The 12,403-nt window shown below is 42.5% G+C and overlaps 1 protein-coding gene across 2 annotated transcripts in view; it reads left to right on the forward strand.

Moving 5' to 3' along the window:
- Window positions 1–12,052, forward strand: part of DEPTOR (DEP domain containing MTOR interacting protein) — a 75,655-nt gene extending 63,603 nt beyond the window's left edge. For both annotated transcript variants that reach the window (XM_068672563.1, XM_068672564.1), the window contains one exon: window positions 10,533–12,052. In XM_068672563.1, coding sequence (XP_068528664.1) covers window positions 10,533–10,661 — 129 coding nt within the window. In that variant the 3' untranslated portion in view covers window positions 10,662–12,052. The remainder of the gene's footprint in view (window positions 1–10,532) is intronic.
- The last annotated feature ends 351 nt before the right edge of the window (window positions 12,053–12,403 follow it).

A 12,403-nucleotide genomic window follows, 5' to 3' on the forward strand; every position in this document is an offset into this window, starting at 1 on the left:
TAAAGACTCTTTTAACACAGTGGGAGAGTTTTACTGGGCAATAAAATACGATTCTTTTTCTTTCCAACAGCTGAAATCTTATGCAAATGTAGAAAGTTTCATGATATCTCAGAGCTCTTCCTTCTGCCTTCCCAAGGGTGGAATTACCATGAGAATTGACCTTGTCTGTGGGTCGGCTACTTAAAACGCTGTTGGGCAACAAGTGGCCTACTGTACTTGTGTTTGTGCATTGGCTCCTTTTCATCAACAGCAGAAACAATGCAGAAAAAAAAAAGTCTGTATGTTCATAATCGGAGGTCAGTGGATTTTTTAAAATTAGCCAAATTATTTTAATAAAAAGTACGTTGAAAACCCCTTTTTGAGTAAGTAGGGTTTTATGGCAGGATGAACCAGATATCTGAACGCCCTGTGCTTATGAAAGGACTTTCTCGATTGTTTCTGAAGTCTTACAGCTGTACGCATTCAGAAGGAGAGAAAGCAGCCTTGGTTTCAGCTGCGCTGTGAAACAGTGCTGGGCTTGTGTTTTGATACAGCTTCCAAATTCCAGCAGGGTCTATAGCCTCTTTAATGGCGAGACTTAGTGCCAGCCAGAACAGCTGTGATCTTACCCTTGCTCGAGCTTTCTTAGGCTCTTGCAGGTCACTCCTAGGTAGCCAAAGCTCTCCGAAGGGTAGTCCCATCCGAAAAACTTAACCCACTACTGGATTTATGCAGCGGCTAAAATATGAAAAAAAAAAAACCACAAATTTTGAACTGCTCTTGCTGTGGACTCAAAATGAAAATGCACTTTGTTTTATGAGCTTTAGTGGCAATACCCACTTCCCTTGAAGCCTTGAAGGGGTCCTCAGCTGGTGCTTCAATGACAGCACCGTGGCCATGGCCCTGAGTGCTCTGGGGGACGCGGGCGCCTTCTCCACACTCCTAGCCACGCTTTCTTGTTGCTCTTCGGGACGTAAGCTGGCTTCCTTTCCTGCTGCAAGCGACTGATTGGGGAAACATGTTGCGTTGAAGCCAGGGCTCTGTTTAGCTAGTCAAACACATGGCGAAACAATCGCACTGTTGTCCGTGAAAACAGAGAGCAGCTGTTTGTCTCCAGCGGCGCAGACCGCTCGTGCTCCTTGTGCTCCCGATAGCGCAGGGTGCTCAGGAAGCCCTGCACAGCTCTGGCTGCCCTTACCTCCCCCTGGTCCAGGCTGGAATAGGGATTATTGTTGTTTAAGTAATTAAGGGACCTGAACTAATGACACGCAGTTAGTTTAGCCTAACTACATCTGACCTTGCAACTAAATTGACAAATAGTTTTAAAGTTCTTAATTCATGATGTGTGTTTGTCTTCTAGCTCTATAGTTCACCTCTGCTATACCTCTAGGATAGGTGTAAATATATTGTGAAAAAAAAAAAAAAAAAGAACATGGAAAGGTCAAGCAAAGAATAAAAAGAAGCTATGTCTCAGCTAAGACCTCCTGTCCTGCTACCAGTGCAGCGTTTCACCCAGAGCCGCCTTCAGCAGTCTGAGTTATTTCACATTTCCATGGTTGTTCTGTGGTAGGTATCAGCTTACACCGTATAATAAAAATACTTGTAAAGTTAAGCATGCAGTCACTGGTCTGCTTTGCTGCTGTGGCTCAGGCCAGCTCGGCTTCACCCATGGGCATCTCCTGCTCGGGCTCAGGTGGGGTCAGTCACGTAACACCGCTGCCCAGGTAGGGCCACCAGAAGTAGAGACCTGTATCTCCCTGATCCCTTGTACCTGATTTGTGGAATATTTACTTTTCAGGGTGTCAGGCCTTTCCTTTTATTGCCCTGCAGGTATCTACAGGTAGCTTTAATTTACCTGCGTGGGCAATTCCCTTGGTGAGACCTTGCCCCGTTGGGGCACACACTGCCTCAGCTAGCAAAAGTTGGCTCTGCGGGGCTGAGACTTGCATGGAGATTGAAAGCTGCCTGCTCTCAAACAAGAGTTGTTCTCCTGGGCTGTTTTCACCCTCTATTTTGTGTGCTATATCTGAGGAATTTGTCCAGCAATGGTTTCGTTCTATCCCCAGTGAAAAAAAAAAAGAAAGGCCACCTGAACCAGTGATGAGACTCATTGACATCTAATGATGTCAATGAAAAACTAATTAATATATGTCTGAATTAGTTTTTATATTAATGTTGTTTAATTTCTGATTTTTTTGTGTGAGTTGGGAATACTATAAAAATGCAGACCCTTAAAAAATTTATTAAAAAGTTGTGCTTTCTGTAAACTTCCCACTAGAGAAATTCCTACTTAGGTAGCCTGTAGTGAAGCTTTGCTCAAACCATCCATACCAGACTGCAGCCACAGATCAAGACGCAGAGCCAGAATTACATGGAATTACATGGTTATGTTTGCAGAGCTATAAATGTGGTCGGTTTTCTTTGCCGTGCACCATACCACACTCTGCTAGTAGCTGTTTTCTCACCCGGTGCTGGGACAGAAAGCCAGCTTAACACTGGTGTAAAGATCGAACAAGAAATGCATCCCTCTGGAGAGAAAATCCTGTGTTTATGCAAGACCTGGAGACTTGCCTACTCCCACCCCACCCCACTCCACAGCCAATTACACATTCGCCAGAGATATTTACAGAGCTGAACACGCAGCTGCAATTTATTCTGTTCCGTGCTGTAACCTCAGCTCTGCTGAAAAGGACCCTGCCTGATTCTTTAACCTTCCAGTGCCATGCAGTTAAAAAAAAAAAAAAAGAAAGAAAAAAAAAAAAAGAAAATAAAAGAAATTTAGGACCTCTGATTTCCATCTCTTTTCCTCATTCTAATGTGACAGTGGAAAGATCACACGAGTGGGAGCAAATACTTCAGTGCCGCCTGTGTTTGCTTTTATTTAGGAGGTTAGTCGTGTGCCCGGGCTCTTCTGTGGCAGCAAGTTCAGCATCTCTGTGGCCTGGGCTGTTTGCTGAGCACGGCGATTCCTGGGCTTTGTGGCTGTGGGTTGCTTACTCAAAAAGCAGAGCCCGTGTAGCAGCACAAACGCAGGCTGTGCGTGTGAGGCTGTAAGAAAAGTTCATCCCCACGCCCTATCTCCTCCACCTTCTGCTCCACTTTCCTCCTTCACCTCCACTTCTGCTGCCTCAGATTTGCCTGGGGCTGTTCCTCCTGACCCAACATCCATCTTGCCATTGATTTCACTGGCACTTTCAGCTATCTGGAAACCTGCTCTGCAGTGTGCACTTTGATCTAAATGCAGATCTAAGTGCACCCACAGAGGATCCCATCTTCATCTTGGTGTCACCCCCCTCCTTCCGTCTGCCTCCAGCCAGATACGCATCTATTGCCTCCTTCCTCCAGTCGTGTCAGGCATATCAGAGAACTTATTTTGCCTGGAGACAAGTCCTTTTGCTTATTTATTTTTGCTGGCACAAGCTTAAAACATAGTGGTGCCTTGTTTTGGCTCAGTGCTCCCAAGGCAGCATGAAGGACGGGCTGCAGCAGGGATGGGAGCGCCCTGGGGAGCGCGGGCTTTGCGCCGTGTCCTCCTCCTCTTGCTCTGGAGGAGGTTTGGTGTATCATGATGTGGAGTCCTTGGACAGTCCAGCCTCTAATAAACAACCCTTTTTTTCCCCCCATGTTTCTTCTAAAAGTAAGATTAGGTCTCTAATCCCTAAGGAAAGGAAACCTTTTCCTCTGGTAGTGTTACCAAATGTTTTGTGTACTAAACCCTGGCTCCTGGCATGTGAGCCAGGAGGTGATAACGTGGTAATTAGCTCAGGGGGGTTATTTCGGCCGTGTAACAACTGACAGGGCAAGCCTGCATGGTTGCTGCTTGTAAGTAGCTGCTTTTTTTAGTGGCAACTGCAGTAAGAAGTGGAAGAGTTCTCGTTCCTCTGTGACAAAAAAAAATTATGGCCTTAGATGGGAGTGTTTACTTTCCCTCATTTCGCAACTCCTTCATATTTCATACTAAAATCTGATTTTGAAAAGCACGTCTCGATTTCCATCTGTTTGCTCGGGAGCTCCAGCGTGCGCAGGAGGCAGGGATGGGAGCACAAGTTCCCGGAGTCCCGGAGGAGCAGGGGCAGTGTGAGGGAGGGAAAACCACATTTCAAGCATAGCTCTTCCTTTAAAATGTTGGAAGCCTGGAGGTCCCCTTCCTCCTTGCTGAAGGCTGGAAAGCTGAATTTCAGATGTTTGTAGCACTGAAGTCCTCTTTTGCTGAAATCTGCCAGCAAAACAAGAAAAGCCAAAGCAGATGCATTGCCTTTTTAAACAAGTGATGGTAAAGAATATATATATATGTTTATATATATATATATATACATATATTTGCTTTGCTTTTTCCTTCTTAGCTTCAGCAGATAAGTAATATTCACAGGCTGTAGCTGTGAACGTACCACAGGAATAAAACAGGAAGGTTTCTATCCTGGGCCCAGAGTTTTTAAAAGTGGTTGACAAGTGTGAAGAGCCTGGCTTAGTGGGCCTCCTGCACTCAGGTCAGTGCTAATTGCAAAACCTTTGTGCTTCAGCCACAGTTTGCACAGGTGCCTGTAATGAGGGCTACATACTGACAGCATGGCCTGAGGTTTAAATGAAGCGAGGATCTTGCAGTTCTCTCCTGCAGATTACACATAGGAAATGCATGGTTTTCCAAATTACACCTGAAGAATTTTTTCTTCTGGAAGATCACAGCGAGCTGCAGAACACCATCATGAAACAATCAGAAGCTTGAGCTACTCTAACGAGCCAGCTGATCCTTGCCCCTGTAGGATTAGCAGCACATGAAAAAGAACATTTAGTTGCAATTATTGAGGATATCTCTATAAAAGAAATTGAAGCTGGCTGTTTCTTTAATGGATATGATTTTAATTTTCTTTAGCAAGAAGAAAAGCAAAACTACCTACATTGGAATATTTTTTTTTAATAGTTACGTTGTAAATTTTATTCTGTAAAATTGTCAAAATACACTTTTCTTTATGCAGGTCTGAAAGGAGTTATACTTAGAAGCTTTTATTTTAGTTCTTAGGAAAATTGCTTGAGAATTTTGCAGGCTTGAAAATGACTCCTATCTTTGCCTGAATTCAGAATTTCTATTTGATGCTGGTAAGGTTTCAAAAAATATATATATACACAAAAATAAATTATATATATTTACATATATATTATATATAAATAAATAACACCAAGCAACAACAACAACAAAAACCCAACAATTTTCCATGTGTTTTGGGAATGGTTCATCTCAAAGGAAAAATTATCTGTGTAGCTTTGGTGTCACCTCGGATCATAAAAAAATAAGCAAGTGAACATGTCCTAAGCTATCCGATATGGAAATCCATGTGCTTGCAAGCAGAGCAGAGGGCCAGGTCTGTCCCTGACTAGCACACAGCTTGCCCAGCAGCTCCATGTTTCTGTGCGAGGCGCTGATCCCTTCTGGAGCACCTTGGTCCTGAAGGGATCTGCGAGGGGTCTGTGCCAGGCCTGGGCAGGGCCCAGGGCGAAATCCTGGCTGCTCTGGAGCCTGAAATCAGATCCAGGTTTCCCTTTTCTCTCTGTATGAAGAGTTTTGGCCAGTGAAGGTTTCTGTTCATGTGGTTGCCACACGTACAGGCCCAGTCACACCTGCGATGGAAACAAGCAGGCCGCGATGTTACTGCCTGGTGCCAGGGCAGCTTTCGGTGTATGGCAGCCCTCAGACATTGCCCCTTGCTTGCCCAGGGACATGGGGAAACACGTGTGCTTGGAGGGCTTTCCTAAAATGCAGTCTTAGACCCTGCATGGTCCCCTCACCGCTTGGATGAGGGGGTAAATACCAGTGCTGCTGAAAAACAGCAACTTTGCAACCACCTTTAAGGTGTCACTGCACAATCTGGTGTTCATGGGGCAGCACCCAAGAGTGCGGATCCTCTGAGCCAAACCCTTTGTGCTGTGCTTTCCTTTTAGACTGATGTCCAGTTAATGTGACTGTATAATCACGGTCTTATCTGACTGCTGTGAGATATGCTATCTGTGGGCTTCGTGTGGTTGCTGCCTGCAGCCCCACCAGTGATTTGCAGCCACACTCACTGCGTCTCTACATTTAAATGTTCTTTGTAGGACTTTTCACAAGAACTTTGCAATTTTCACTTAAGCCAAATACAGCGGTGGGAATTTCTAGTTCCTGGTTATCTTTCACAGTGCCCTCTAAAAAGGGTACCTCGAACAGTAAAACTATTTCTGTAAGGATTTTTAAAAATATTAAATTATAAAAGGCCCAGAAGTCAAGGCCTGGCTCCACAAGGACAGGTGACTGAAGCCTATACCACAGCCTCTGAATATCTGGGATCTAGCCTAACAGCCTATCCTAACATAATATTCCAGTAGCATTTATAAATATAAATTCACTATAAATTAAAAATTAAATATTTGTTAAATATTAACCCTAAGGCAGGCAGCTAGGTAAGAATTACTGACAGCTATGCAATGTTTTTATTGCAAAATTTGTTTATTAAATATTTTAATTTAATAATTTATTTATTAAATAATTTGTCTGAACTTGTGTAATTCCACGCTCATGCCCGTTACTATTGTCCAAGCTGTGCTGTCAGGTCTCCGATATCGGCCTGGAGCATCTCACAGTCCTTCTCACCTTGCCTTGGCAAGACCAAGCATGAGCTGGCCGCCCAGGCTTGTCATGGAGCTAACCAGCCATGGGGGAAAGATTGTGCAGCCCCCAGTCGAGCAGACTCCTCATTCTGGCCATGAAACACTGTGGTAACAATAATTATAATTCCTCTTCTTGCTGCCTTCAGTTTGATGTGGAATGGCATGACACATCTTTGCTGACTTCTTTAAGCAGAGGGTTTCCAGATCCTTTCTGGCCAAATTGAAGTCCAAAGCTGAAGTTTTTCTTTTCCTGGGAACACCTGGATTTGGTTAAATCTTCTGTACGAGCCAGTGAAAACCCACAGCACGCATACCTTTCCTCCTATCCATACTTCTGTGGGCTGTTGTCTGTCAGGGTGGGAAGCAGAAATAGTTAACAATAATGTAAAGCAGAAATAGTTAACAATAAATGTTTATTAACATAATTTTTAAAAAATAATTAAGTATTTTCATTTCAGAGTTACTTAATTTAACTGTTACTATTTACGTGTTTTTTTTTATATCACTACATCCTGCCCAACAAAATGGTTGGAATTTCTTCTGGGCTTTGTCATTTCTTGAAGTTTGAGGGATAAAAATGGATGGTTATCTCCTGTCAGGCTCCTTGGAGAGCTATGAGGAAATGAGCAATAAAAGGCTCTTTGAGACTCTTTTAACTTTGGTTTATTATCTATTATAGTTACTGATGTGTGGAAAGCTACAGAGAAATTGTGCATGTTTATAGTTACAAAGCCCTTAGCAGCTGTAGTTATAAGCCGAACACTTAGAGCTTTTTGAAATGTGTTTTTATAAATGCAGCATTAAATCATTGACATTTTGTAAACCAGCTGCCTTAAGAAAATTCCTGAGATAATAAGAGGGTTGACATACTCAGCTGGGCTGGTTTGTGGGTTCTGTCTCTCTCACACTCTTTTTGTGGCACCACCAAGAGATCAGTGCACTGTGCTGGCTTCTTTGGGGAAGGATTCGTGGTAGCCGAAGCTCTGGTGCTTTGTTATCGTCTCTCTTCTGTTCCTTACAGCTCTTTTCATGTAGTTTTAGAGCAGATGTTCTTTCTTCTATGCCTTGGCTGCCTCTCTCCATTTCTCACCTGGCTTGGGTGGAGTTTTTTTCATCTGATCCTATCCATTGAAAATGGTGAAACTAAAGTGCCAGTTGGATCCAGTGCAGAGGATGGTATGAAGAGGACTGTTCTCAGCCCCTACACACTGCTGCCATTCTACTGTCAGGAGCATACAATGAAACAAACACCTTGGGAATGCAGATGTGTCAGCTCTGGTCTTTGGCATGAGATGCTTGCTCTTTGGCATCTGGCTTGCTGTTGGCTGCTGTGGTGCCCATCCACATATACAGTTGTACCCTTGGTGCAAGTGGCTGGCCAGTCTGGAAGGTCCGTTCCTCTGCCAGGGACATTCCTCGGGGTCCCCGAGAGCCCCTCACACGATCCAGCATGCAGATTTCTCCATCACACGCCTGCATGCCTGTCCCTGGCCAAAGACGAGTCCCATGCATCGGGATTCCAGTAACTCGAGAAGTCTGAGAACAGGCAGCAGCAAAACAAACGTCAGCCATTCAACTTCCAAAAATTGCATTAAGCCAGAAGAGACAATGCTATTTCTGCAGGTCTGTTTTAAATCAACTCAAATATTCTTCTGGAGCCAAAGCTATAATTCAGTAAAACTTGATACAATCTTGGAAAGCCCTAGAAAGCATTAGGAAATACCACTGGGAATTGTGAGACCTATAGATACTGCAAAAATTTGCATTTTAAACTAAACATATCTCTTAAATGCTAATTGGGGCTTGCTGAAGAGGATGATGGGCTACCTCTTCAATCAAAAGCCTTAACATTCAGGAAGCTTTGTCTGCATGCAAAAGCTGTACGGTGCTTTGTGCAGCTGAAATAGTGTATGAAGGCACAGGAAAGATAGAGTTGTGCTGCTATGGACGTGGCCAAGAGCTGATTGCCATACTTGAGACCACCAACCACTAAGGCAGACTTCCAGGACCTCAAGCCCTGCACAGCAGTTCTTGAAGGGGTAAGGTACAAGAGAAGTTTGCCATCCCCTTAGGGGCTGCTGCTGCTGTTCCTGTGTGTAGGCCCAAACGAGCAGAGATTAAAAACATCAGTATCATTTCTGATGAAATGTTTTATTTTTGGATTGGCTTTGCTTCCTCTGTAATTTTCCTTAAATGGAACATTGATAGCTGCATTCTGTACATTTTGCACAAGTACGAGTTGGGTTTCACCACACTGAATCCCTCTTTTACTTGGGAGGGAAGGTCGCTGACGCACACAAGTTGAATGGTTGGGCTTGTGAGAAAACCTGATCTAGGGGCAGCAATGTAAGACAGCAGAGCTGTTTCCCACCTCTGCTGCAAACATCTCTGTGTTGTGTTTCTGCATAAAGATAAAAGGTAAAAACATAAAGTTAGAGAATTTCTATAGTGATATGCTCTTCAGAGCTTCGTTTATACAGACTCAAGATCAGTTATGAGGAAGATAACTTTCTAGGGAATGCATTCTTTTCATTGAAACATCAGAAACACATTGAAACTGTTGCTTTAGGCTCCATATTTTTATCATTAAAAACAGATCTAGACACAACACATTTCTGACATTTTGAACAAATACTATAATATGATTACAGCCAGAGAAGGCTTAATGTTTTCGAGGAATAAATGTTGATATCTTTTTTTCCTTGTCAGGTCTTTACAATGCTGATGTGACATTTTGCTCTGACTTTTCCTAACTTTTTTAAGATGCAGAATCACAGAATGGCTGAGGTAGGAAGGGCCTTCTTGAGACCATCTGGTCCCACCCCAGCTCAAGCAGGGACACCCAGAGCAGGGTGCCCAGGACCACATCCAGGTGGCTTTTGAAGATCTCCTAGAAGGAGGCCCCACAGCCTCTCTGGGCAACCTGTGTCAGGGCTCTGTCACCCACACAGCACAGAAATGCTTCTGGTGTTCAGGGGAAGCCTCCTGTGTGCCAGTTTGTGCTCATTGCCTCTTGTCCTGGCACTGGGCACTGCTAAAATGCACGATAGAGTTGGTCCAAATATTTCTATCAAGACTTTTTGGACAGAGAATAACTTCTGATGATACAAAACTTTCAACGTTAGAATTTTTTATGATATTTAGAAACAAAATATTAGCATATTTGAAATTAATTAATGATCCATACTTTCCAAAGAAAACCAAAAACCATTCATTCACAGAAGAAGTACAATGAGCTAAGTTTACTTTGGAATATCTCCTGAAAATGACAGTGGCATTTTATTTTCCATGGTATTATTTCCTAGAATTTGGATCCTTTGGGTTCATTGTGCACTGGTGGAGGTTCTGGCACTGAATCTAGTGAGATCATTAGACGTTTAGATGTAGAGCTTAGGGATATGGTTTAGTGGGGACTGTTAGTGTTAGGTTAGAGGTTGGACTCGATGATCTTGAGGTCTCTTCCAACGTAGAAATTCTGTGATTCTGTGATTCTGTGATTATCCAGGCTCTGCCTGGAAACATGATGCACATTTTTACTGTGGCTATCAAGAACTGTCTAAACCGTTTCAGATGGAACAACGACCTGTTTGCAATGGCCAGAGCTGTCTTGTCCCATAGTGTTTGCAAGGCACACTATGATATGGTGTTGTAAGAAAAAATATTGATGTAGAACTTCAAAATGCCACAGGTTTCAAAGCTGTAGTGATATTTAAAAGTTAAAAAAAAAAAAAAAAAGAAAAAAAAAAGAAAAATTATCTTGCCAAGTTAATTCTAAGGACTGTATCTTTCTTAAGAGCACTGATTGAGACCGCACAAAGAGTTCTGGAGGTTTTGCATGCCTGGGAGTTGATGTCTTTGTAGGTAACCTGACACAAAAAGTCTAGTGCATAACTTTTGCTGCTTGTCTTTCTCCCCAGGTTTGCCAATTCGTCGTTTCTGTCAATGGCCTCAACGTTCTCCACGTGGATTACAGGACAGTGAGCAATCTCATCCTGACTGGCCCGCGAACGATTGTCATGGAAGTGATGGAAGAAATAGAGTCCTGAGAAGAAAAGATCTCTTCCTGGACATTTCTGTGAGAGAAACAGTGGCAACCAAGAAGCAGCATGACACGAGGAGACAAAACTTGCTGTGTCGAAAGAAATGATTTTGCTTTTGGGGGAGGGGGGTTCTCTTTCATTTAACAATAATAGCACTGGTTATTATGCTGAGAAGTGAGCAATAGATACCAGCATATTTTCACTGAGGACTTTGCTTTGCTTGATGAAGACGAGGTAAAGGCCCTTAGGTCGTCTCTCCAGCCATGGCTGCATCCGTCAGAGCGGTTTCCCACCTAAGCGGCCGTGCAGATTTCCTCGCAGTCCCACCACTGGATCAAAACACTTCAGGAGATGAAAGAACACACACACTGTGGGGTCAGGATGTCACAGGCGGTTTGTGTGACTTATTTACGTGGGTAAACATCCTCCAGTCAGGGAAAGGGGACTAGACGCTGGCTTTATTGCAGTCGGACACAAAGGAACTGTGAATGCATCTCTGTGAAACAAATAAGTTCATTTTCTGTAGAGGATACCGTGGCGTGGATGTTCAGGCCTGATAGAGCACAATGAGTATTCTAAAAGAAAAATACAAGACCATGCAAGTGCAAAAAGCATGTGCTACTTTGACAAAGTAAAACAATCTGCCCTTTGAAAATCAGGCGATTTGTTTAAATGCCTAAGCACAGATGTAGGTACTGAAGTATAAAGTGTTGATTTTTTTCTTTGTTTGTTTGTTTTCTTACGTGTAAAGGAAAGGTGTCTCGGTCTCATTGTTTGTCACTTTGGAGAATTTCTGGACACCTTTATTCCTAGAAGGAGAATAATATTTAGCGGGTTGAGGTGGGAAATTCGCAGTGTTAGTATTAGCAATGATACATCCAAGCGCTCCAGTAGAGGAAGTACACTTCAAATTGAAGCAATGTACTCGAATGTGCATTAAGCTCATTAGCACTTTCAAATCATCAAATGTTTTGCAAACTACAGACTTGCCACATAAGTTGCATTTGACACTATTACTAATAAAAAAAATGTATTTAACTGACTCCTTACTCTTTTTCAAATGGTAAGATTTCTTTGATGATAAATTTATGAAACAAATCTTTAAAAAAAATATATATATATATAAAATACTATATTATTCTGAGCTGGTGACTTCTTAATCCTATGGTGATTGGACTTCATGGACATTCTTTGATCTTTGAACTGAATATATACATCCTTGTCCATAGAATTATAAGTATACCTTGCAGTCTTTCTCTGCTGTCTAAATTTTACAATTAAAGCTTGACCTTCTCTATGAGCATACCAAAAATCCTTCGTCTTTGGGGTGGGGAAAGTATTTTTCCCTCAAATAATTTTGAAAAATATTTTGTATTAAAAGCTGTTCTCACTAAATATATTGCTCTTGCAGTATGTTTTTCAGTTGCTGAAACACTTATACAGATTTTGTCAGAGATACAATAAACATTCATAATTATATATGCCTGCAGATTTGTAGGTAGAAGTCCAGGTATTTCTTCATTCTGATACAGTATAGCCATGGTTGATTTTTAACCAAGAAAACTTCTTCTATTCCTCTATTATGTACCCTTGCAGGAAGGTATAAGATTGAAACCACTAACTTGATACTAAAGTCCTGTAGGCACAAACATGTTTGGAAGATTGTTTCAAGCTGTCGTGTAGTACAACAGTTGTTTTTCCTTGTTGTACCCCCCAAACTGCACACATTGTATAAGCCTCATCAGATG

Source organism: Anas acuta, chromosome 2 (assembly GCF_963932015.1).
Source record: "Anas acuta chromosome 2, bAnaAcu1.1, whole genome shotgun sequence".
NCBI classification, from domain to species: Eukaryota; Metazoa; Chordata; class Aves; order Anseriformes; family Anatidae; genus Anas; species Anas acuta.